Raw genomic sequence first — 27,663 nt, forward strand, 5'->3', positions numbered from 1 at the left:
ACAAGTCTCTGGCAGCTTCTTAGTATGAGAAACAAGACTTGATTACACAATGTGAGAAGCTGTTCAAGTCTCAAACACTTCTCAAAGACTCCTGGGCAATAGGGAAAGGCCTTACAAACCTGTAATTCTAGTCCAAACAAAAAAAGGGGGTGAGTGGGATGGTTTGTGATGTCACCAAGGATAGTTGTGCTTTTTCCTATGTTCATAAATAATATGGAATCAGGAATATAATTATGGCTGTATTTAACACAAAAAGAAGCAAATGAAGGTTTCACTTTATTGCAAAAGGTATAATGAAAAATGGGGTTCCAGATCATTAAAAAAAAGGCACATACCTAACATTACAAATGGTATGAAATTGACTGAGGGGAAAATGCGTTGGATTTGGGGCCTATCCAATAAAGCAAATATTTGAGAACAGATAAAGTATCTTTTATCACCTAGCACAGGGGTGTCAAACTCAATACCCGGGGGCTGGATCCAGCCTGCGGCGTGCTTAGATCTGGCCATGAGACCGCCCTGGAAACAGCGAAGGACCAGCCTGTGGTTTCTCTGCCAGCGAAAATGGACCTTGGGAGAGAGTTGCAGGAGGCCATTGCAGCCAAAAATGGAGTTCGGGAGGGTATTTTCACCGGCAGAGCACTTGGTCCACCACAGGCGCCCCCAACTCAAGTGATGTCGAGCTAGCCATGCCCACCATTGGCCAGCCTCCCCCAACCTGATGTGACCTCCAATGAAATAGGAGTTTGACACGCCTGACCTAGCATAATAAGGTTGACTTGAATTAATGATTGTTGCTAGATGAGGCCTATGAATTTCAGTATCTTTATCTGAAAAATTAATGGAGTAAAACACAACGATCTAGTAATCATGCCAATTGTGCCAATCGGCCAAAGTGCCCTGCTAGTTCTCTTTCTATTATAAGAAAAGTTGAGAAAGATCAGTCTCGCATTCTCATTCAAAACACAAAGGCCAAAACAGCTCAGCCTCTGGTTAACAAAAAATACTAAGCTTTAAATTAAACTCCATAACTCGAGAACAGAACAGTCAACCGTACTGTACATTTAATAAATGACAATGATCGGAAAAACATGAATAGTCATACAGTTCAGTTGTTTACACAATGAAATAAGACTGCAAAAGCCCTAACTACATCATGGTTACATTTCCTTACCTACAGTACAAATTATATAATATAGGAATAATTACTTCCAGAAAAGTTCTGACTGAATGGTGCATTCCTTTGTTTTACTTTTTTTTAAAAAAAAAATTCACATATTAATTACTCGAGAAAGCTTCTGCACCCTGTTTAACAACAAATCTCCTCTTTTGATGGTTTCTTGGTACTGCCAGTTTTTGCTGTCAGGCCTACAATAAGAAAACAAAAGAACATTTATTGAGATATTGTACCAACACCAGTTGGCCTTCAAACTGCCATCCTAAGAAGTCTATGAATAAGACTCTTATAAAACATTTCCTTTACAACTATTGGTCTTCCCTTGCAAGATCACAACCAGAAAAAAGCAAAGGTATTTGCGGCTACATATTTATTTCACATTTGGCCCAGATGAGGAAGTAACTGAAGGTATACCTTAGACCACAATTGGAAGGATAGCAATTTACAATGCACAAATCTTGTAATGTTACTGTTACAATGATTAATAATTACTCTTATTATCCAAATAATGCCACTTCCTTAAACAATATTCAATAAGAAACTTGATAGCTACCTGTTGGTTTCTACGATTTCATTGACTTTGTCTATCTTGCAGTGTAGTCTCCCAGCAGCAATAAATCTTGAAAGTTCCCTGTTTGAGGGGGGAAAAAAATCCTTTTGTGTTATACTCAGATTGATGATTTCAGGAGACCATCTGAACAAGCCCCACTGCAAAGTCCCTTTGTAGCAGCACACATCTAAAAGGTCTGGTGTTTTAGAACCAGTATAAATTAGCCTTGCTTCTTTCTTCTAGAAAGACTGGGAGGAGAGGAAGTCTGCCAGATTGACCTAGTGCAGCCAATGTTAACCCCATGCAGTCAACAGTCCCTTTCCCCTCAAAGACATGTCAGAAAATGTTCAAAGCTGCAGCCAGGGCCTAATTAAATGCTGCTCTCCTGATTGTTTATAGCTTTGAAACTTAAGACCTGCAATTAGCAAACCACATGGGAAGGAAAATGGCTTAGTTGCAGCACATCGTTCGGTTTTTTTGCTGCTTAACCTGTGAATGTACAGTAGTTATCTACACTTTTAAAAATAAAGGGCTCCTTTGAGCACCACTGGGTATGCACAGCACAGGGGTAAATGTAAACGCATGCTATAACAATAGATTATCCGCAAAGGCTTTTAACCTTGATTTTGTTTTTCATAATCAAGGAACATACCAATAGGCCCTCACTGGGTAACTATAAAGGTAAAGGTTCCCCTCGCACATATGTACTAGTTGTTCCCGACTCTAGTTGACGGTGGTCATCTCTGTCTCAAAACTGAAGAGCAAGCACTCACTCGGTTACGTGGCACTAGGGATTTAAACTGCCAAACTTTCTGATCGACAAGCTCAGCGTCTTAGCCACTGAGCCACCGTGTACCTCTCAATCCCTCTCATCCTATGGGTAACCATAGGATGATGTTAACCAATAAAAGCTTGAAAATATAAAACAGTACCCTGATCTGGGTCTAATAGTTCAAAGGCAGAGAGGAACAATTACTGCAGAGTAGGCTGCACACATTCTTACAGCCTTTGGTTAACCAAGTAGACCAAACAATCTCTTATCTGACCCTCCCCGTGCAACGTTATTGTAAAAGCTGCAACTTGAATAGATGGTCAACTCTGCTTGTATCCTACAAAGGATACCATCCTGCAAATATTATTTTGGAGGACAAAGTTCTGATTGTCTAAGTAACCACAGCTCCCACAATCAGGTGGGTTAGTCCCTTACACGCGTCCCTTTCTCTAACAAGTATGTTTCTCTAGAGCTATTAGAACTAGATTATGAGTAGTATCCCCTTGACTCATGAGCTGTATCAGAGCCCTTCGGGGCTATGGTTAACACTGAACGATTATTCACCCTTTGCAACCTTCTCTACATGGTAGCAGAATTGGAGACAATTTTCATGGCTTCGTATTTTTCTCTTCACTTTCTGGAACAATTCTTGAGCGCTACCAAATCCAAAGCCCTTAAATCAAGGAAGAATGAGCTCATATCTCCTACCTAGTTAGCTTTAAAAAATATCTATGATTCTAATAGCACCTTTTATTTTGTACAACAGTGGAACACTTCCCTTCAATGAACACAAAACACAGATGAAATCACCACAGCTCAGTGGTGGGTTTCTACCGGTATGGCAAAGCGTGTGTGAAGAGAACCAGTTGTTCGCCAGTAGGAACCCACCCCTGCCACAGCCACTATGCCTTTAGGGCAGCCCTTTCAAACGCAAAAGTCAGTGGAAAACCATTCTTTCAAAAAAAGTGGAGATGGTTTCCCATAACCCAAATTGAAACTCTTCTGCTTACAAAAAGGCGATTGGCTTCTGCTTCAACTGTGGCCTTTAGAAAAGGAGCAGATATGACAGCCTTTTTAAAAATATTATTTTAAATACTACAGACTTATTTTAAATACTATCTTCTTTTTTGTTTGCAAAACAACATTAGATTTTTAATGGGATAGTGATTTTAGATATTTTAAAATATTTCCTATCACAGAAGTGAGTACACCCCCTCGCAATTTGTAAATATTTATCTTTTCATGTGACAATACTGAAGAAATGACACTTGGATACAATGTAAAGTAGTGAGTATACAGCTTGTATAACAGTGTAAATGTGCTGTCCCCTCAAAATAATGCAACACACAGCCATTAATGTCTGCACTGCTGGCAATGAAAGTGGGTACACCCCTAAGTGATAATGTCCAAATGGGGCCGAAGTAGCCATTTTCCCTCCCTAGTGTCATGTGACTTGTTAGTGATGAGGAGTACAAAGGCAAATGTGTCTTGCCTACAGTCAAGCATGATGGTGGGAATGTATGTAGTCTGGGGCTGCATGAGTGCTGCTGGAGCTACAGTTCATTGAAGGAACGATAAATGCCAACATGTACTGTGACATACTGAAGCAGAGCATGATCCTCTCTTTTTGGAGACTGGGCCGCAGGGCAGGATTCCAACAGGATAACGATCCCCAAACACACCTCCAAAATGACCACTGTCTTGCTAAAGAAGCTGAAGGTAAAGGTGATGGTTTGTCCAAGCATGTCTCCAGACCTAAACCCTATTGAGCATCTGTGGGGGATCCTGAAATGGAAGGTGGAGGTGTGCAAGGTCTCTAACATCCTCCAGCTCTGTGATGTTGTCATGGAGGTGTGAAAGAAGACTCCTTTGGCAACCTGTGAAGCTCTGGTGGACTCTATGCCCAAGAGGGTTAAGGCAGTGCTGGAAAATAATGGTGGCCACACAAAATATTGACACTTTGGTCCCCATTTGGACATTATCACTTAGGGGTGTACTCACTTTTGTTGCCAGAGTTTAGACATTAATGGCTGTGTGTTGCGTTATTTGGAGAGGACAGCATATTAAGCTGCATGCTCACTAAATTGTAGCCAAGTGTCATTTCTTCAGTGTTGTCACATGAAAAGATGTATTTAGAACATTTACAAAATGTGAGGGGGTGCAATCACTTCTGTGACATACTGTATATATTTATTTCATTGTTTTATAATTGTTTATTGCAAGGATGCATGATTTGTGGCCAACTGCTTGGGGTTTTTCTCTTCCCCCCCCACACACAAATTAAGGAAAGTAAAACCGCTTCTATTTCCACTCATAAAGCATAACTCCCCCCCCCCCATAAGCTTTCTGCAGTTGAGAAGTCGAGTCCACGTTGATCTATCAAGTGTTGTTAACCACAGAGCGAAATAGAAAATTGAATAATTTGCTGGAGACCTTAAAAGTTTCCTCTTGTTAAATCTAATTGGCCACAATGAGCTTAGACTCAACATGTAGCTACTAGCTTTCATAAAGATACTTTTCAAAATCTCCTAAACATTTCTCCATTGCCCTCTCCTTTGGATAAGGCCCAATCCTTACTTCTATTTTTGTTTCATGGTTGTGTTCCATTATCATAACCGATGGCACTATGTTTTATTTATCACCTATTGGAACTTCTTATTCCTGGCCTCCATGAAAATATACGTCACAAGAAAGCCACAAAGAAAAAAATGTCCTGCCATCAATAATGAAACAGGGTCTTTTTCTCTTGAATAATTTAATTATTCAACATTCTGACACTAGGCACTGAGTGGCTCTATCAATAAAAAGAGTCACATGCCTCCATGGACAGAATCCAACCACTGAAATTAACCTTAATACAATAAATACAATAGCAGAGTTGGAAGGGACCTTGGAGGCCTTCTAGTCCAACCTCCTGCCTAGCCAAGAAACCCTATACCACTTCAGACAAATGGCTATCCAACATCTTGTTAAAAATTTCCAGTATTGGAGCATTCACAACTTCTGGAGGCAAGCTGTTCCACTGATTAATTGTTCTAACTGTCAGGAAAGTTCTCCTGAGTTCTAGATTGCTTATCTTCTTGATTAGTTTCCACCCATTGCTTCTTGTTCTACCCACAGGTGCCTTGGAGAATAGTTTGACTCCCTCTTCTTTGTGGCAACCCCTGAGATATTGGAACACTGCTATCATGTCTCCCCTTACCTTGGCATCTTCATTACGGACCTCTTCAACTAAATTACATTAATCCTAACTATTTAGAATTTTAAAATAAACTGGTTTGCTCTCTTCCGTTTAAATGTGGATGGATCACAAACAGCAGGTCTTAATATTTTCAAATGATACTTACTGATCTATGAACTCTACGCAGACTCCAAAAGCATCTGCCATGTAACCAAGGGTGAGGGACCGATAAGATTCTAGAAGCTGACTGTAGGCGTGGATTCTCATTTCCCGAACATAGTAACGATAATGTGGCGCGAACAGCCAATCTTTCTTCATCTCTTGTTCTACATTGGCTGAAATGGGAAAGAGAGCATGTAAGGGTGGCAATGCTTTACAGACATTAAATCAAGTCTGATAAAAGCATGTGGAAAAATGTACTGTGGTCTGATGAGATCAAGGTTGAACTTTTGGGCCATAATTCCCAAAAATATGTTTGGCTTTAAAAAAAACAATACGGTACATCATCAAAAGTACACCACACCCACAGTGACGCAGGGTAGTTGGCAGCATTATGCTTTAGGGCTGCTTTTTTTCAGCTGGAACTGGGGCTTTAGTCAAGGTGGTGGAAATTATAAACAATTTCAAATTTCTGAAGCTTTTGGCAAAAAAAAAAAAAAATCCCAAAAGCTTCATGCCTCAACTAAAATGCTAAATATGAACAGGAATTTCACCTTTCAATATAATAACCCAAAGCACTTGTTCTGATTTTTTCCCTCTCATCTCAAAAACCTGGCATTTTAACAGAGGTGCGTAGGCTTTCTATATCCATTGTACCAGAGGTGATATTCAGCAGGTTCTTACCAGTTCTGGAGAATGGGTAGTGGAAATTTTGAGTAGTTCAGAGAACCGGTAAATACCACCTCTGGCTGGCCCCGCCCCCATCTATTCTCTGCCTCCTGAGTCCCAGCTGATCAGGAGAGAATGGGGATTTTGCAGTAACCTTCCCCTAGAGTGGGGTGGGAATGGAGATTTTACAGTATCCTTCCCCTGCCACACCCACCAAGCCATGCCCACAGAACTGGTAGTGAAAATTTTGAATCCCACCACTGCACTGTACCTATTCCAGAAGTGCAACCCTCCCCACCATCTGAAAACCAATGTCCAATCTCACTTGCATCCCTCCCATTCTTCTGAAGAACTCCTGCCATCTTTTTTGCTTGCCCTGTCCACTGCCCTGTAAAGTGGCCACATCTGCAAACAGCTACCGTTCATTTTTGTAAGAAACCTCACATTCGCTTCTGTCACCCACCCACAATTGGGAATGGTTCACACAGTTTTGGAGCCCTTTGGCCTTCAAAGATGAGATATGAGCACCGGAGCAACTCAGCCTGTTACTCGATAGATTGTTAAGTGTTCGCAACCATTTAGGATTTCACAGAAAATCATAAAGCTAAACTATTTCTTACCTAATGACTGGAAGAATACTGAATACCGACATTCGTAGAGGGAGAAAAGATATTGCCGCACTTTGGGTAAACTGTGCAACACTTCCAGAATCTCAGCTCCTTTGATAACCTAAAGTAGGTCAAAGAAGAGGGGAAGGGGGGTGTAAAAATCAGAGCAGAGCCATAAGGAAGATTCTGTGGCTTCTCTATGCTACTAAACAATTTGCCCTACCTTCTCTCTCAGGTCCGGCCTTTCTAATGCGATCATGCTGACATACACTGTGTAAGTCACAAACGTTTTGTAATCCATAAGTTCGTAAGACGTAAAGGTCGAAACGGTATCCAGGAAAAGTTCGGCTGCCTGCTTGAAGTCCCGAATGGCCACACAGTAAAGGCCTTGATAGACCTTCAGCCGATTCCGACGATCCCAATCTCCTCCTTCTTCTATAAGACTTTCAAAGAAAAGAGAGATACCCCTTTAATCTGCAATCCGCATTACATCTGAAATACTGTAGGTTAGTAGCTGAATGCAGGTAGTCCTCGACTTACGACAGTTCATTTAGTGACCAAAGTTACAATGCCATGGGAAAAATTAACTTATGGTCGGTTTTCACACCGTTGCATCCTCCCCCCCATGGTCACATGATCAAACTACAGACTCATATTTATGATGGCATTGAAGGGTCTTGGAGTCCTGTGAACAGCTTTTACAACCTTCTAATAAGCCAGGTTAATAGGCAAACCAGATTCACTTAACCATGTTACCCACTTAACTGCAGCGATTCACTTAACAAATGTAGCAAGAACGGTAATAAAATGGGACACAACTCAGTTAACAAATGTCTCACTTAGCAACAAAAATATTGGTCTCCATTGTGGTTGTAAGTCAAGGACTACCAGTAAATAGACAAATCACAAGTACAATTCTGCTGCACAAAACCTGCCACCTATATAATCTCTGCGTTCTGGCCCATAACTCTTTTGCTTCTGCTCAGAGTGAAGGTTCACATTCCTTCAATAACAGGTTCCTGGTTGAAACACTTCTTTCCACAGGCTGCACACCTGGGCTTTTAGCAAAGGGAATAAAGCAACCTATTTCTGATTCACCTGCCAACCAAAGGATGACCTGTAAGCTATAATGGCATGTCATACAAATCATCAGTGTTAAAAGTAGTTTTTCAAAGCTGTTTCCAGATACAAGTACCAGTAGTCCTCAATGTACAACCAGTTGCTTAGTGACCAAAGTTACAACAGGCCCCCCAAAAAGGGACTAATAACCTGGATTCAAAGTTCTTGAGTCAGCCCCCCACCCCCACCCGTCACATGATCACATTTTGGGCACTCGAAAACAAGTGCGCATTTATGGCCATTTGCAGTGTCCAATGACCTCGATTTACATCCTCCCCTCCCCCCCAAAAAAACCGCTGTTTACTTCTGGTTTCCAGCCAAAACAAAAAGGTCTCTAGCGAACAATGTTTTTTTTTTTTATTGTTTTTATTGGACATTTATAGGCCGCCCTTTTCCCTGAGGGGACTCAGGGCGGCTTACAATCAAAAAGGAAAGGGAGTGTAGGACAATACAAAAGAAATGTGAACAAAAGTAAATTAAACAGTAAAACTCAACATTCACTCAGCATTCGGGAGGGGCGAAAGTAGACTTATCCCCAGGCCTGACGGGCTAGCCAGTTCTTGAGGGCTGTGCGGAAGGCCTGGACGGTGGTGAGGGTACGAATCTCCACGGGGAGATTGTTCCATAGTGTTTGCTATATGCCTGTGGAATTCACTTAACTGTTGCAAAAAAAAAGCCATAAAATTGGACGAGATCATGTGGTGACCTGCATTATGATCACACACAATGACCAAAATTTTAGGCTCAATTACAATTGTTAAGTCGATCTGTAGGAAAAATGGGGTAGAGGCATTATTAATGCCAAAGTATCACTGTCCAAGGAGTACAATATTTCTGAACGTTTTAAAATAACCTAATTACATTATGAGCACAAGCCGCTTTATTAAAAATGAACAAAATATAACAAACCCATAAAATAATGTTCTCCAGAAACAAAATGCATTTCAGTTTTTAAAAGTAAAGCTACCCTTCCTAACCATCACATACATCATTTCATTTCCCCCCCCTCCCCAAATCATAATTTTTAAATGATACAATTGCATTTTCCAGCTTTTCTGACATTTTTCATTGATTGAATATTCCTGAATGTCAGCCTTTGTTGTGACACAAAGTCCCACTGGCTTGCAATCAGACTACCGGGAATTTATATAGAAGTACCCTAGATAAAGAGTTTCTCCCGGTTCTCTCATTCTGGCAGGAAAGATACCTTTTGGCCTTTTCAGTGTTCCGTGTAATAAGGTCATTGTCCATATAAAACAAGCCGATTCGCAGCAAGTAGAAGACAATATCCAGACGATGTCCTAGAGCAACAGTTTTATCATAGGTCTTCCGAAAGGCAGTTAGAGCAGCTTCCTAAAGGAAAAACGGCAAAGGCAGACAAGATGTGTATGATTACATATAGCAATAGCACGTAGGCTTACAGTATATACCGCTTCGCAGTGCTTTACAGCCCACTCTAAGCAGAGTCAGCATATTGCCCCCAACAATCTGGGTCCTCATTTTATTGACCTCAGAAGAATGGACGGCTGAGTCAACCTTGAATCGGGGAGAATCGAACTACTGGCAGAATTAGCCTGCAATGCTGCATTCTAACCACAGCTCAAATACAACTTGCTCTAAGGATACCAAACATGTTTTATACTACCACAGTGATATCAGACCCTGCTTTAATAGTTACTGATCAACACCATCACCTCACTAAACTAAAAAAGAACAACTTTCCAATTCAATGTTTATGCTTGTGTTTCGAGTAAAGGTCAGACTTCCAGTAGTTCATTTCACTAGAATTATCCCCCACCAATTTCAGAAAACCCAAGGGAAGGGACAGAGTTAAACAACAAAAATTGCTACCTGTTGCCCTTAATTCTAAAATCAAGCAAAAATTTCCTTTTCTAGAGTGTACAGTAACATAAAAATAGGCTAGCAGAATGGACTTGAAAAGCACAAGAAAACAAATGGGTTTTCAGCCCGGTCCAAAGTCACATACCAGCTTAGTATGCCAACCAGACTGTGATCCACACATGCATTTCTGCAACCCCAGATGCATTACACAATCACAGAATAGGAAAGTCTACTTAAGCCAAAGAGTGCAATCCTTTCCTCAGTAAAGGAACCCAACTTAAAGCACCCTAGACAGATTGTTCTATTTCTCTATTTCACATTCATTAACAGCCTCTTTCTTCACCCACAAGAATGAAGTTTAAAAAAATCAGACAGAAAAAAAATCTATAGACAGCAATCATTAAGTTTTATTTATTACTGCATTCCCACCTTACTCAGTAACAGAAGGTCTCCAAATTCCTCCAAATCTGACATTTAAAGTAAGAATCTAGTTAAAATGATGACAAAATATATGTATTTTTGCTCTGGTTAACTAAAATACGAATATCAGATTACCAGCCATTTCCCTCCACACAGTATTAATAAATATTTTTTATGAAACAAAACTATTAGCAAAGAGGTGGGGAATCTATAGCCTTTCAGAATAACTCAGTAATCCAGTGAGAATCTGCGGAAAGATATTATCTAACACACAATCTTTCTCACTGAGCTTTTTAGTATAAACCAAAGGCCTTTTTATTGTGTTTTATAACATGCTATGACCCCCATATATAACAGCAGCTTCTGAAAGCATTATAAACAAGTTGTTTGGTATTAGATATAGCCAGACAACCATGGGTGGGATCCCCAGAACAAATTGTAATTTTTTAAAATGTGGCTAAACAAAATTATGAAATATTGGATTAGAGACTAATCCTACTAATTTAACTTTAACTGAATGTAAAACAAATCAAATGTAGGTTTTCTTCTAGTCTCTTGGTTTCTGGAATGCGCAGCATAGCATTCAAAAGCCATGTGTGGCCCTCAGTTTTAATACTCTGAGTATTAAAAGTATGAGCAGCTCACACTTAATACTCATTTTCAATATGGACATCACTATAGAAAAATCCAGGTTTAAATCCTTTGGCAATTTGTGAAAACTTCACTTACCTTGTCCCCAATTCGGCAGAGATACTCAGCTTTGGCCATCATGGCATCACGGATTTCACTTTCTCCCAGGTTCTTCTCTGCATCTTCCAATTCGTCGTCCAAGCGTTTCAACTCGTCCTCGTTTGCTTTCTTCATCTTATTCAACAAATCTGTATCTACTGGCCAGTCAAGGGATTTGCAGAGGCTTTCATAATATGGGGCCATATCTGAAAGAAATAATAACCAGAAACAATATGATAAAAATCGTATCTTCAATGAGAACTAGAGCAACAAAAACATAAAAGGAAATGAAATCAGCAATTTATCCAGCTAAGGTTTTTCATATAGGACCAGTGAAAAGCCTTGATTAGACTAAGATGCTTCAAATCTTTGTTTAGGCCATTGTTCCTGGAGATTCCATAGGGTTGCTTTTTTCAAGTGGAATAAAAATACTCCCTAGAGGTACATCTAACTCCAGGTACCTTTACCTGGAGGTACATGGAAGTTTTTCTATTACATTTTACAGCATGTGTAAAGCAGGGAAGCACCCTCACAAAATTCAAAAGATTCCTAAATATGCAAAGTTTGTGTCACATGCAATACTACGCATGATATCTCTCAGAGCTGAGTTTTTATATCCAAGTGATCACATTCACAAGGAGACAATTCATGAAGGAGTCTCTGTGAATTTTACTCAGCTAGTCGTGGCCAACTGTAGGAGGCAGTGCTCATCTCCGTTTCAAGGCCATGGAGCCAGCGCTGTCCAAAGACATTTCTGTGGTCATCCTTCCCACCTAAGTGGTATCTTTTTATCTACTCACGTGTGCATGCTTTCAAAATGCTAAGTTGGCAGGAGCTGGGTGAGGATGGGAGCTCACTCTGTCATGTGGCGCTTGGGTCTTGAACCCGGGTTGCCGGCTTTCAAGCCCAGTATCTTCACTGCAGAGCCACAGCGCCACCCCAATTCATGAGGAAAGTTAGCTAAATAATAATACTTAGAGCAAAGGAATAAAAACACAATAGTTTCCTTAAGAGGGAAGGGTGGAAGAGCAGATGACAAAGACAGAAAGCAATAATCTCAAAGATAACAAAGGAGATAATTATATGAACTACTTGCTGCAAATATAGAAATATGAGTAATAGGTATTGAGAGAGGAAATTAATGTAATAAATAATCAGTGCTGAATATATGAAGTAGTTCATATAATTATCTCCTTTGTTATCTTTGAGATTATTGCTTTCTTTGAGATTATATATATATAAAATAGCCAAAAGCTAATCAGAAGGATGACTGACATATAAGTGTCCAAGAATGTTTTGCTCTGAACAAAAACAAAGAGGCGTGGAATAAAATTGGTTCTAAAAGACAAAGGCAAAGTTGATAATTGGAAATGTGTTGAAAACAAAATAACACATTTAAGATAAATACATTTATTGGGGGGGGGGGGGATCCAAGCGCTCAAGTATAGGATAAGAGATCTACCTGCCCTGCTCATATCATCTGCAAAAATGGTCTGGGAATGACATACCTGAATACATGCCAAATATCCATCAGCAGTGTGACATGGCTGTTAAAACGATCAATTACATTTCTTTAGCAGAAATATATTTTCCTACCCCTGGAAAGCAGCCATTCTACTTTGGCCTGCTCAGACCCCCCCATCTCCAGTATAATATCCAGTTCTGGGCATTGCATTTGCAGAAGGACTCAGAGAATCCAAGTGCAGAGAAAGACAAGAAAGATGATGAAGGGACTAGAAACTTAAGTCACAAAGGCTGAGGCAACAATGAAGTAAAACAGTGGGAGGGATGGTGGTCACAATCTTTTTTCAAGCATCCAAAGAGATGTTACACAGAACAAGGGCATAGTTTCTTCCTTATGATCCCAGGGAGAGGAAAACTAGCAGGTACAATTTTGAGACACTGTGTATGGCAGGTTTGACAGTGAGATCTCACAGTGAAAAGGGTGGCACATATTCCCCACGTTTAGATGGGTTCAAAGCAGAAACTCAGACTGACACTTCAACTTAATGCAGGTGGTCCTCACCTTACAACCACAACCGAGCCCCACATTTCCGTTGCTAAGCAACTTCTGTTGGTTAAAGTGAGTTGTGGCCTTGCCGCAGTTGTTAAATGAATTATTGCGGTTGACACATTAGTAACCCAGTCATTAAGTCAATCCGACTTCCCCGTTGACCTGGCTTTTGTCCGAAGGTCGGCAAAAGGGGATCGGGGACACAGCAACGGTCATAAGCCCGAACCATTTGCCAATCATCTGAATTTTGATCACAGGGATGCTGAAAAGGTCGTAACTGTGAAAACCGTCTGTAAGTCACTTTTTTCCCCAGCGCCGTTGCAACTTTGAACGGTCACTAAATGAACCGTCGTATGTCGAGGACAACTTCCTACTCCCTAGAGCATGTACAGAAAGCTCCCCACTCCCTACTCAGCAAGAGGATTAAAGGCGTGTCCCTCCTCCTTTGGTGTGAAAAGAACCCTTTATAATAAATCCATCTTTCTTAACTTTAAGAAACTTTAAATTTAGTTTTCAGGTTACTTGAAGGGTTTTTTTCCCCTCGTTCATTTCGATGTTTAGGTTTTGAAGTTTGCCCTAAATAGAGGCGGGAGGGCAAAAACCCTAGGAAGCAAAGGCTGTCGGTTTCCCCGTTTTTCTTACCGTGCTGACGGATGGCGGCCATGAGCTCCTGGCGCACGGCGGGGTCCGGGCTCTGCGGCTGCAGGCTCAGCAAGAAGCGGAGCTGCGCGATCCGGAGGTCGGGGTTCTTAGGGAGGCCCTCCTCTTCCAGGTTTTCCAGCGGCATCCTGGCGAGGAAAAAAAGGCGCGAGAGAGACCGAGGGGGGAAAAGGCCGGTCGGTGACAGGCACGGAGGGGAAACCAAACAGCCAGCGAGCAGCGAAGAAGAGACTATAGAGTGACTCAGCCCGCCACCCGGAAACGGAAGGAACGCTCCGAGAGGACACTTCCGACATCCGTCTGGGCGCGCCACCAAGAGGCACGGTCATTGCGGCGTTCATCCGACTCTTCCGGTTCTACGCCCTCGCGCGCCCCATATGCGTGGCGTACCATTTGCGACGGGACTAGGGTTAAAAGGGGATGCGGTCCTCGTAAGGCTGAAGAATAAAGCAGACGCGAGAGAATGCGTGGGTTGAGCCCAAAGAGTTTAGTTTCCAAATGGCTTTCAAGCGGCTGGTTGGGTTACCCGTTCTCCCGGCAAGATGTTACTTGCTAATTGCAAAGCGCGAGGCGGGAAGGAACTGTTACCCTTTCTGCCCCTTTGCTTGATCCAGTTTACTTTTTACCCTGGTGGTTCCCTGGATGTAGAGGGAGAAGGAAATGATCATCCAGGCAAAGGTCCGGTTTTTATAAACATCTCTTCCTTTTTTGCATTCCTTGATGGAAATGAGGCCACTTGCACGCCTCCCTTCGCATTATGAGATTGTGACCGATAGATGGCGCTGCCTCCGTATTTATCCACGGCGTTTATGGTGTTTCCTGCTGGTAGAAATCAGGGATTTAAGGAATTTGTTTTGCATAAATGGCAAAATCACCAGCATGTGCGATGAAAAGGGTCAGCGAAAAGGCTGCGTGGCTCTGCTTATTTCCTTCCTTATTTCTGTCTTTTTTTAAGGAATGTCTTCTTTGTTTATTTTCACTCTGGCTTTGCTGCAAGCTTGTTCCTTGCTCACAGGGTCCATTTTGATGAAGGATCTTCACAGAGGGGTGTGTGTGTGTGTGTGTGTTTTATCTGCTCAAGATCTTCCCTGGGGTTATTTTAATGTACTAGGATAATAGTTGTACGATGGCCAAGAATTCCCATTCCTTGTCCCTGCAAAATGGAACAAAACTCATTTAACAAATGTCTCACTTAACAACAGAATTTTGGGGCTGAACTGTGGTCATAAGTTGAGGACTACCTGGTAACAGTACGGAAGTGGTTTCCCGTTGCCTTCTTTTGGAAGGTTTTTTTGGACTTTCTAGTCCAATTAGAATAGGATAGGGGAGGATGAAGAGAGAATAGCTGGAAGGTACCTTGGAGGTCTTCAATCTGCCCCCAACTTGATCCTTCAGATCTTTTAAAGGTGCACCCTTTGCTACTGGGACTTCCGCCTTAATCACTTTTCTCCTGGTGGTTCTCTCTTTTTCCACTTTTCCCAGCATTAAAAGAGTTCCCCAGAGCTACATTTTTGCATAATGTGTCCAAAGCATGATAATTTGACAATAGCAATAGCGCTTAGACTTATATACCGCTTCACAGTGCTTTACAGCCTTCTCTAAGTGGTTTACAGAGTCAGCCTATTGCCCCCAACAATCTGGCTCCTCATTTTAGCGACCTTGGAAGGATGGAAGGCTGAGTCAATCTTGAGCCGGTCAGAATCGAACTGTTGGCAGCCAGCAGAAGTAGCCTTCAGTACTGCATTTTAACCACTATGCCACCAAGGCTCAGGCTAGTCCATACAGGTGGAATTTTCTGGTGGTGTTCTACCATAGCTTGCTGCTGTTGTTCAGTTGCTATGTCATGTCCAACTCTTCCCGATCCCAGTAGATGATAGCACGACAGCCTCACCTGCCCCATCCTCCACTGTCTTCTGGAGTTTGTCCAAATTCTTATTTTCTGACACTATCTAACTGTCATCCCCTTCACTTTTTCTTTTCAATTCTACCACAGCTGAGACTAACTAAATCTGACCTTATTTGTGCAAGATAAGGCTAGGTGGTGTCAGTTAGAGGAAATCAATTGCAGTTCCTTAAAATAATTATGTAAATTTTCTCAATGTATCTATTTGATAGCAGCTGCATTATTATTCTGAACTTGTTAATTTTTACCCATTTCTCCTAACATTTTGGAACGTATAGCTACCTTAATAAAAAGAAGGACTAGGGATGACATGATAGCAGTGTTCCAATATCTCAGGAGCTGCCACAAAGAGGAGGGAGTCAAATTATTCTCCAAACTACCTGAGGGCAGGACAAGAAGCAATGGGTGGAAACCCATCAAGGAGAGAAGCAACTTGAAACTAAGGACAAATTTTCTGACAGAACAACTAATCAGTGGAATGATTTGTCTCCAGAAGCTGTGGAGGCTCCAACACTAGAGGGTTGGAGAGAATGGACAACCACTTGTCTGAAATGATATAGGATTTGCTGCTTGAGCAGGGATTGGACCAGAAGACCTTCAATGTCCCTTCCAACCCTTTAATACATTATAGTAATCTTTTATACATTGTACGTTATAGACCTTCTGTTTTGTTCTCAAATTCAGCCTCTGCTAGATAATAATTCTTTTGAGCCTTTTAGACTGGTTAGAGAGGATATATTATAATCTGAGCATTAAGGCACATGCTCAGAATCCAATTTCGTATGCAATGATCTGGTGCCTATGGGTTGGCATCTTTCCAGCTTTACTACTTCTCTCACTAAGATTCTTCTTTCTTTATCCTTACATTGAGTCACTTCATTAGTGCAGAGCTAATGCAATTTTTCCACTGCTTTTCTCATATACTTGCACATTTTCTGTCTCTGTCTTTCTCTCTGTGTCTGTCTCTCTGTGTGTCTCTGTCTGTGTTTGAGAGACAGGGAGGGAGGGAGAGAGAGATAAGAGAGAGAGAGAGAGAAAGATGAGAGAGAGATGAGAGAGGGAGATGAGAGAAAGGAGAGAGAGATGAGAGAGAAAGGAGGGAGAGAGATGAGAGAAAGAGGAGAGAGAAATCAGAGAGATCAGAGAGAAAGGGGAAGAGAGAGAGATGAGGGAGAGAAAGGGAGGAGAGAGGAGAGAAAGAAAGATGACAGAAAAAAATGAGAGAGAAAGGGGAGAAAGAGAAAGGGAGAAGAGAGGAGAGAAAGAGATGAGAGAAAGGGGAGAGACAGATGAGAAAGAAAGGGGAGAGATGAGAGAGAGAAAGAGGAGAGAGAGAGAGATGAGGGGGAGAAAGGGAGGAGAAAAGAGAAAGATGAGAGAGAGAAAGATGGGAGAGACGAATGAGAAAGGGGGAGAGAGAGATGAGAGAGAGAAAGGGGGGAGCGAGAGAGAGAGAGAGAGAGAGAGAGGAATGTCCAAAGCAGTAACTCCTGCCTCTCTGTGCAGGAGTCACACAAAATACATCTTCATTTTTAAACTGGTTCTCCCGTTTCCTTTTCTTGTTCGGTGGCCAAGATTAACTAGCTGAGGAGTAAAGAGGGTGAACCACAAACATTAAAAGGAGAAAGATTAATTTGCTGTTTAAAAAAAGGAGCCAGAATCAGCAGTATAGTTTGAGATAGGCATCAGTACAGAAAGTTATAGGGCTAATCTTATCTGCCTTATTTTGGAAATCGTTTTAAGGATGTAGGACAAATGCTTGGAGGGAGAGGAAAGTTGAGAGCAGAGATAAAAGAAACTACTCAAAGTACTAGAGTAGGTATCTGTCTACTTCTTCTATGCAGCCAAGAGTTGCAATCCAAACACAGATTGAAAATTCTTACGTTATGCACATTTTTTTGCAGGAATTTTATTGAACCTGGATCTGATTTCTTATCCATGATCACAGTGCAATTTGGGTAGCTTATTAAAAAAAATACAATGAAGCAAATTTGGGGAAAAAATAGAATTTACAGGCTCAAGAACAGAATTTACAGGCTCAAAAAAAAAAAAGATGTGATGGCATAAAGATTAAAGTTGCAGTCCTATGTGTTCTAAATTCTAAACAATAAGAAAATCCTGCTAAGGATAGACTTGTTTGTTCTGTGGTTTTTTTTCCTTAAAACAAGGAATAAAAGAGCTGGGCCTGGTGCAAAAAAATGCAGCATAGATTGTGTATTACTGCATGGCCTCTCCCTGTTGCTTAAACACAACAATATGTGACCCATTAGGCATTGCTAGAATTGTTGTGGAAACCATGGATAAAACATAGACTTATTCTAGAGAGACGCAGCCATTATAAGGGAAGCAAAGAATAAAGGACTTAAAATGGTGAAGAGAGGATGATGCAGGGGTGAAATGCTATGGTTTGCACTAGTTGGTCTGAACCAGTAGTAAAAAAAATGCTACCAGTTCAGGTGAACTGGTATTTCTGATGATCAACTGTGATGCGTGATTTAGAGTAGGTAGAAAGCAGGAAATCGCATGGCATAGCGGACTCCTCCCCCCCCCTTGTGGTTCACTTCCCTTTGCAGGTGCATTCAGTAGCAGGCTCCGCCCACCTGCCCGGATGTCATCATGTCCATTTTTGACGCTCTGCGCATGCACAGAAAGTCCTGTGCATGTCCGAACCAGTAACAAAGGTAAGTTGATTACCTGGGATGATGGGCTAACACATGTCCAATGCCAAAGTTGTAGGTAAGTAACTTAGATTAGGTCCTTAACATCCTCGAGTTACAACCACAATTGGGGCCAGAATTTCCATTGCTAAGCAAAGCAATTAAAGGAATCTTACCTAATTTTACAATCTGTTTTCCATGAGTATTAAGCAAATCACTGCAGTTAAGTCAGAAGTGGTATTCAGCAGGTCCTGACCAGTTCTGGAGAACCGGTAGCGGAAATTTTGAGTAGTTTGGAGAACCGGTAAATACCTCTGACTGGTCCCGTCCCCATCTATTCTCTGCCTCCCGAGTCCCAGCTGATTGGGGGGAAATGAGGATTTTACAGTATCCTTCCCCTGCCACAACCACCAAGCCATGCCCACAGAACCGGTAGTAAAAAAAAATTTTTTTAAAGACTTATATACCACTTCATAGGGCTTTCAGCCCTCTCTAAGCGGTTTAAGAGTCAGCATATTGCCCCCACAGTCTGGGTCCTCATTTCACCCACCTCGGAAGGATGGAAGGCTGAGTCAACCTTGAGCCGGTGAGATTTGAACCACCGAACTGCAGATAGCAGTCAGCTGAAGTGGCCTGCAGTACTGCACTCTAACCACTGCGCCACCCCAGCTCCTTAAAAAATGTTTGAATCCCACCACTGATTAAGTGAATAGCACAGTTAAGAGAATTGGTCTCCCCCCCCCTTACAAACACACACACACTGCATTGACTTCGTCATAACCAAGTTGGGAAGGTCACGATCACGTGACCTCAGGATGCTGCAACCTTTGTAAATACGTGCTGGTTACCAAGAGCCTGAATTTTGATCATGTGACCCTGGGGATTCTGAAATGGTCCTAATTGCAAGTTGCATTTTTTTCAGTGCCATGGCAACTTCCAGCAGTCACTAAATGAGTGGCTGTAAGCCGAGGATTGCCTGTAATGGGTCTGTGAAATGCATAACTTGTTTTTCCCCTTTCCCCCACCACTGAATTCCCATGCTTTCATCACACTGCAATCAAAGCAGCAAGACCATTGGGCAACCATTACTGAATAAAAGAGAAGTACTCTGAGGTTGTGTGGTGTTCCTATTTTGAAGTTGTTGAGATTGTAGCACCGCTAAGACTTCTGGAATAAAAAAGAGTTTGTTTCTGTTCTCCCTCATGCTGAACTTCACTTGGGAATAAGAAGAATTCAGAGGTGGAAAAAACAAAAATATGAAAATTAGCAACTCTTCAGTAAGTACCATGGTTTCCCAAAAATAAGACAGGGTCTTATTTTCTTTTAACCCCCCCCCCAAATAAATGCTTGGCTTTATTTTCGGGGAGGTCTTATTATTTTTGAGGTGCAGGAGGCAGTGAGTGTGATCACCTCGTGGCTGCTTCTGTGTTGCAATATTTTTGTGGAGGGCTTATTTTCAGGGGAGGGCTTATTTTAGCACATGCACTCAAAATCCCGATTGGGCTTATTATCTGGGGAGGTCTTATTTTCAGAGAAACAGGGCACAATGGTACTTTGGTACTCAACTGCTCCGAAACTCATCAAATTTGTACTCAACGCATTTGTACGTGAAAATTTCATCCCGGTACTCATCATTTGTTTGGTACTCAATGCACAAGCTAGAACGTCTTGATGTTGGCTGCCTTGTGACTTATTATTCCTTGTGGGGGGTGGAATTGTTTAGTACTCAGCATTTTTGGTACTCATCATGCCTCCCAGAACCAATTAAGAGTGAGTGCCAAGATAACCACTGTATTGGCCAAACTAGGTAATATCTGACTATAAAATGTTTTCAAACAAATAAAAAAGATGTTGCATTGGGCAAAACATATCCTGGTGAAACTCAGCATGTTTACTCCACCATTGAAATATTTCTCACAATCCCTTCACTTTTTCATTTTCATACAACTGCCACAATGACGTGACCAAATAGACTAGTGAGGCGGGGCAGAAGGACTGACCCTTCAATGGATCCATTGGTGCCACAAAGAATCCAACTGTTTTGCATAGGATTTGGACAAAGCCTCTCTTCCAAAAAACTCTGAGTAAAATCTAAGAAAACATGTATATAAAAAAAGGAAGAGGGGGCAGAGAAGAGAGTGCCAATTCAAAGGCAGCTCCAGCAGCACCAGTGGAAAAAAAAATTAGTCATCTGGGAGTGTCCCAGGCTGTGGGCTCACAGATCCAATTAAGATCCTAGAATCCAATTCTAGCCGCACCATTGCTTCTTGTTCCCAACATAGAGGTCCCCCCAGATTAATTGCTGGGCCTGATTATTGTGTCTGTTGAGCAATGAAAGTGTCGCCCGTATTCCCCATGTGTTTCTTTCTTTGTGCATTGACTAATGGGAACATTAGGGTAGTTCCAGAAACAAGAGACTTTCCATTGCCCAGGTGCTGCAGAACTTTCCATTCCTCAGATATTTGTTGGTTTGTTTATCAAACTTATATAAGCACCCAATGCGCACATAGGTAACTCTGGGCGGCTTACAAAATGGCCTCTCCTCAGCCAATGTAGAAATAAGGGGTCCTTGGTGCTCTCTGAGCTTGGTTGTCTTCTTGCAGACGTTTCATTACTCAAACTAGGGTATTGACTGATTGATGATTGATTGACTGATTCATTACCCTAGTTTGGGTAATGAAACATCTGAAAGAAAACAATGACTGCAAGAGCACAGCGCAGAATGCTTCATGAGGTAAAGAAGAATCCTAGAGTGTCAGCTAAAGACCTACAGAAATCTCTGGCACATGCTAACATTTTTGTTGACACATCTACAATAAGGAAAACATTAAACAAGAATGGAGTATATTGGAGGACACCACGGAGGAAGCCATTGCTGTCCAAAAAAACTATTGCAGCATGTTTGAAGTTTGCAAAAGAGCACCAAGGACTCCCTAATTTCAACCCTGGCTATAAATATTCTCCTTTATTGCCAATGTGAATGTATACCTAGGTGCCAAAAGATGTGGGAGACAGCACGAAGGCCCTGTGCCTCAGGAAAATGAATGCCAGCTGCTTATGGAGACCGTGAGCCACACGGTGCCCCCTAACAAATAAGGTGCCCATACAGCTGCCAGCCAAGTGACTTCAGCAATACCTTCATTACCAATATTCCTCCACATTGGCTCGAGGACTCTACAGTCAGTCTGGTACCAGGGACATCAGTGGCTACAGATTCCTCTATTTCTTCAATGTGTTGCCAGGCCTCTTCCCTGGCAGCACAGAAGCTTCCTCAACCAATTCAGATGCCAGAAGGTATGGGAGTTTACCCTGACCAGGGCTTGAAGACCTTACACCGCACCAAAGTTAATACCTGCCAATCAAACATCATGTTACTGAACATTTATTTGTTTGATTGGTTTGTTTTGTTTTGTCAAGCGTGTATAAGATAATAGACAGAAGTATATACAAGTTTATGAATACATGAAATGGATATGAATAAATGAGGTTGTTAGGACAGGGATGGTAGGCACTTTGGTGCGTTTATGCACACCCCCTTACAGACCTCTTAGGAATACGGTGGGATCAGCAATAGACAATCTAAAGTTTTGAAGGTTTGGGGATGAAACCACAGAGTCAAGTAGTGCATTCCAGGCATTGACCGCTCTGTTGCTGAAGTCGTATTTTCTGCAATCGGGGTTGGTACGGTTTACCTTAAGTTTGTATCTATTGTGTGCTCGTGCATTGTTGTGGTTGAAGCTGAGGTAGTCGTTGACAGGTAGGACATTGTATCAGATAATTTTGTGTACTATGCTCAGGTCAGACCGAAGGCAGCGTAGTTCTGAGTTGTCTAAGCCCAAAACTCAGCTGCCTCCTCATCAGAAGCTGTATGAAGAGAGCCCGTAGTGGTGCACTCTCAAAAGGAGGGGATTTAAACCATGCCACTACAATTACCTTGTAGAAGCCATCTGGGTTCAGAGGCCTCTGGCTTGTATTTCCTGTCCTTTGATCCTGGTTCTAATTACTAGTAAGGTTAATTAACAGAATCTTTAAAATATATAAGTACAATACTCCCGTCTCTTGTGAAATTAGGGAGAATCTTTCCTGAGTCTCTTACTCCAGTCACTATACAACTGCAGGCTATGCTGTCTCTTATCTGTTCCCACAGAGACTCTGGGCCAGTGATGGGTTTCTACCGGTTCAAACCAGTTTGGCCAAATCAGCAGCGACCCAGGCCTGCCACACCCCCGAATGAGTTCTCCGCGCCATAGGCGCCACCATCTTTTTTTTTACTTCTGTGCATGCACAGAACAATTTTTATTATGCTGCACATGCGCGTGCTGCATGCCCACAAACTAACTGGCAGTAGTGCCTCCTGGAACCCACCCCTGATCTGGGCCCAGTCACTCAAGACCTCTCCCAGATACCAGATTACATTGACTTTTGCTACCGTGTATAGTGGAGTACAGTTTCCTTTCACAATTCCAACACTCTTAATTGGACAGCTCAGCCTAGCTGTATATCTACACCTGGACTCCCGATAAATTTGATATGTATGTGAGTATTCTTATGGTCTTCTTTCTGGCAATTCCTCTGCACACTCTGCTTCCACCCACACTCTCCTAGTGTCTTCTCCTCACCTCCCTGCTGCTATTTCTCCAACCAAGCTCTGTCTCCATGTCCAGGTCTCTTGACTCCTCAGTAAGCCCTGCATACAGGTACATTCACTTCATCTATTTCCTGCTGGCCTTATATTCTGGCAGTCTCTATATTTTTCTATCTGTCTATATCTATCTATCTATCTATCTATCTATCTATCTATCTATCTATCTATCTATTATCTATTATCTATTATCTATCTATCTATCTATCATCTTTCTATCTAGCAAAGGTAAAGGTTCCCCTCGCACATATGTTCTAGTCATTCCTGACCCTAGGGGGCGGTGCTCATCTCTGTTTCAAAGCTGAAGAGCCAGCGCTGTCCGAAGACGTCTCCATGGTCATGTGGCCAGCATGAGTAAATGCTGAAGGCGCACAGAATGTTATTACCTTCTCATCAAAGGTGGTTCCTATTTTTCTATTTGCATTTTTATATGCTTTTGAACTGCTTGGTTGGCAGAAGCTGGGACAAGTAATGGGAGCTCAATCTGTTATGCGGCGCTTGGAATTTGAACCACCGAACTGCCGACCTTTCAGATCAGCAAGCTCAGCATCTTAGCCACTGAGCCACCACGTCCCTATCTATAGATCTATCTATCTATCTATCTATCTATCTATCTATCTATCTATCTATCTATCTATCTATCATCCGCCTATCTATCTATCTATCTGTCCATCCATCCATCCATCCACCCATCCATCCATCTATCTATCTATTTTCCATCCGTCACCTATTTAATTTTCAAGCCACCCATTTACCTTACGGAGGGAGTCCCCATTTTTATGAAGCCAGAACACACAAAAATGAAACTATCTTCTCTATATCTTCTCTACTTGTTAGATCAGGTAAAGGAGGCACACAAAGGCTTCAGTAACAACAGTTCTTTATTGCAAGTCAAGTAAACATCCGGAATGGTCGGGCAGCATCCCCTTTTAAAGGGATCTGTCAGACCTCTTGACCAATGGGATTCAACCTCTGTTCCCACCGGAATGGTGGACCTTGGTAGAAACCTCTGTCAGTCTGTAATGGGGGAGGGGGAATATCTAACACTACTGTTGTGTGAAACCACAAAGAAAGCAGCAGTAGGAAAACATCATGAAATGAAATGACAGTTATCGGTAATCCCTTCTCTCCCAGCTTGTAAATTTCTTTGAATGAGACACAAAGCGTAAACCTTCCTGAAAATACCCTTCCATTACTAGGGGGATTTTTTTTTAAAAAAAATCCTCACCATTTCTTTTATCTCTGTGAAAAGAAGACAGGAGTGAACTAGAGGAAGAAAGGAAAAAGAAAAAAATAAGACAGACTGTAGAGTAAGAAGCAAGAATTTTGTGTGTTTGTTTAGTTTGTCCCCAAAGAATTAGAGGGCATTACTGCTGCCTATAAATTATGCAGTCTTCCCTCCCTTCCTTCCTTCCTTCCTTCCTTCCTTCCTTCCTTCCTTCCTTCCTTCCTTCCTTCCTTCCTTCCCTCCCTCCCTCCCTCCCTCCTTCCCTCCCTCCCTCCCTCCCTCCCTCCCATGAAATATACATCCTCCTTTCATTTAGAATAATGACAGTATGGGAACGCCATCTTATTATTCATAAAAATTAACAGGAGTAAGAAAGTTTATATGTATGATTTCCCCTCTGTTGTATTTATGTTATGCAGTGCTACCTGTTAAGATTAATGGCTATAATTTGGGAAATCAAGGGTTGCGCAGTGTTTTGGGGTTGAAGGCCAAAATGTGCTTTGGCGCACACGATTGAATTAATGCCGTTCCCATCTGCAACTCTTTATAACATCCACATCCTTTCCTGAGATTGTGTGGTTGACTTCTGCATCTGCTATTTGATCCTGAGAAAAGATTTGTAGGGGTTAAACAATTAGGTTTGTACTCTCTTTTTACCTTTGTGGAAAGTTAGCACCCACCCCTCTCCTAGCAGAATGAAATTCTCCTGTTCCGGGCAACATAGGAAGATCAGTTGAGAAATATTTAAGAAGTCAGAATATTATATTTCCCTGGATGGGAAATGGAGAAACATGGTTTTTTAAAGCACCCCCCACTTTTCTTAATAGCCCTCAGCAGATGTCAGCACTTAACAAATGAAGAGCTTATTGGGGGGAAAAGCCAAGTATCTAGGTAGCTCTATTCATAGGCAAAAATTCCCTGCAGCAAAGTCTGAACAAAGGTAGGATTATCCCTCAGCCACAACGCCCTTTCATTGCATCAGCAGTCCAAACTTCAACCAAACCTGGGAGCTCAGACAACCTACAGAGACAGCTGTGCCCCTAAAATAGCCACAAAAAAATACATGTTTTTGCACAGGAACAGGAAGCTCAAGTTCAAAGCCCAAGGGAAGGTATAACCCCCCCCACTCTCAACTCCATGTGGTCAGCTGCACCAGAACCACAACCCACGTGGTCCTGTTCATCAATAAATCGACCCTCTTTCCAATCAGCCTTCAGCCTCCATTTTGTCTCCAGTGCCTTTCTCCTGGCTTGGAACTCAACCCTAACGAAATCCTATTTTAAAATTATTTTTACCTTATTCCTGCACCTGATGGCAAAGCATGTCATTGTTTAGTTCTATGAATTGTACAGGATGCCTTTTGCTCGGATGTGATTTGCCTAAAATCACCGACTCAGGACATTTTGGGCAAGTCAAAAATGGTGGCAAGTTGAGAAGGAAGATTAAATGTCTGTGGAGATTCTCAGTCATCCAAGTCATGATTGTCCCAAAGGTGATTTTTCAAAAGGCAAGTGGACTTTCTTTGTTTTTCCTTGAAGACGATTCGCTTCTCATCCAAGAGGCTTCTTCAGTTCTGACTTCTTGGATGAGAAATGAAATGTCTTCAAGGAAAAGCAAAGTTCAGTTGCCTTTTGAAAAAGCACCTTTGGGACAAGGAAGACTAAAAAAATGTTTTTTGCCTAGTCTGTGTGGACAATGAAATCTGAACAAGTAAGAAAGCACAGCAACGAAGCCTAGAACGGTTTGCTCTGCATCTCCGTAGCTTTGTATCATCTATTTTAGACAATTGGACCCATGTATTTCATTTACTACGTAGTCAATAAAGGCGTAGTAATCATATTGATCTTCTGAAGCTGCCCTGAAACTTCCTTCAATTCAAGGGAAAGGGAGCGTGACCCAAATGATATTCAAAATCCATTTTTTATTCTTGTTTTCTTCTTTCACTTAATGCTTTTAAAGACACTGAAAAATAACAGTATGCCCTGATTTATGTTTCATGTTTAATAAATGTGTATATCTCTGCATCATTTTTTCTAAAACCCAAAGGATGTATTTCATGCTGAAATATTCTGAGAAAGGCTTCTAGAAGATTACTGTCTGTTTAAATAACTAATTATTGTTGACATTTTACAATCCATGGAAGTGTTCACATCCAAAAATAATACTGTTTAATTGTTATAAACTTAGATGTGCTGAGCAAAACACTCTGTTGGCATTTTAACTCTATTGGTTTTGATGGCGTCAAGCCAAGAGAATTTAACCACATTCTCTTAAATCCACAATTATATTCAATCTAATAATCTTCTTGAGGAGGAAAAAAATTGTTTCTTTGTAACAGTGCAATTTAACAGAGATGAAAGTTGGCAGCGATAAGAAATGGAGGGTATCTATCAGGACCTGTCATATGACTTGATTAAATCTTATTAGATCTTATTTTTATGAGATAGCTTCATAACTTTCATTCAGTTGAGACAGTCAAAGCTTTTTATTTAATTTTATGGCTGCAAACTTTACTGATAAGATTTTCTTATCAATTCTGAGTGATTTAAAACCCCGCATACATTTGCTAAAGCTGCCTGCCTTTAGTCTACAGGCCTTTTTCGTTGCTTTCAGAAGTCAATGGCAAAGGCCAACAGGAATAACTGCAGCACAGTAGTGTTGCGGCCCGCCAGTGGCCAGCAGAGCTGGCAGCAGACTCGGACAGTGAGGAGGTTGGGGAGGAACATGGGTGAGTCCTGCAGTCTGAGGAAGGCTCTGATGAGGGCTCTGTGTCGGAGGCAGAGAGGGGGCCAGAGCTGTGTGCCAGTTATCAGCTGCCTTCAGAGTCAGACATCAGTGAGGCAGACGAACAGCAGGAGCCTGTTCCCATGTTTGCATGCACAGAGTTTCCAGATGAAGGGAAGAGCTAAAGAACAGGGGTCGACTTGGGAGTAAGGCCAGAAGTGGAAAATGAATGACCCCTCCCAGAGGAAATAAAAGAGCGAAAGGGGAGTGGAGTTTGCAGGAGACAATTAGTTTGCATAATTGGTTCATGACTCCGAGACTCCTTGCCAAGTTTTGCAGATATTGGCCTGGCAGCTCTCCAAGTCAGATAAGGTCTGTGACTGTAAATCCTCTCTTGAAAGACTTTGCTGGATGTGAATGAGCAGAATTCACAGTAAAAGGGTAAAAGGGGGTTTTGTCAGGTCAAGGAGTTTGCTTCATGCTCTCTGGAAGTCTGGGTCAGAACAAGTAGTAGATATTCAGATCTATCCTTAGTCCTTACTATCAGCAAGAAGCTACAAGTATAATCTCAGATTTTACTAGAGCCGAAATGTTTGGAGATCAGGATAC

The 27,663-nt window shown here is 41.8% G+C and overlaps 1 protein-coding gene across 1 annotated transcript; it reads right to left on the bottom strand.

Annotated features, from left to right (window-relative positions):
* Window positions 1-263: 263 nt before the first annotated feature.
* Window positions 264-14,161, bottom strand: PSMD6 (proteasome 26S subunit, non-ATPase 6). The gene is made up of 8 exons (XM_087708819.1): window positions 13,883-14,161; window positions 11,227-11,432; window positions 9,443-9,588; window positions 7,340-7,559; window positions 7,129-7,237; window positions 5,847-6,015; window positions 1,731-1,808; window positions 264-1,368 (listed from the first exon to the last, which is right to left on the bottom strand). The coding sequence occupies exons 1-8, from the start codon at window positions 14,025-14,027 to the stop codon at window positions 1,272-1,274; spliced, it is 1,170 nt and encodes a 389-aa protein (XP_087564945.1). The 5' UTR covers window positions 14,028-14,161; the 3' UTR covers window positions 264-1,271.
* Window positions 14,162-27,663: the final 13,502 nt, after the last annotated feature.

The sequence above is a fragment of the Thamnophis sirtalis genome, unplaced genomic scaffold (genome assembly GCF_051295495.1).
Source record: "Thamnophis sirtalis isolate CommonGarterSnake01/CBP01778 unplaced genomic scaffold, rThaSir2_p1.2 scaffold_3, whole genome shotgun sequence".
Classification (NCBI taxonomy): domain Eukaryota; kingdom Metazoa; phylum Chordata; class Lepidosauria; order Squamata; family Natricidae; genus Thamnophis; species Thamnophis sirtalis.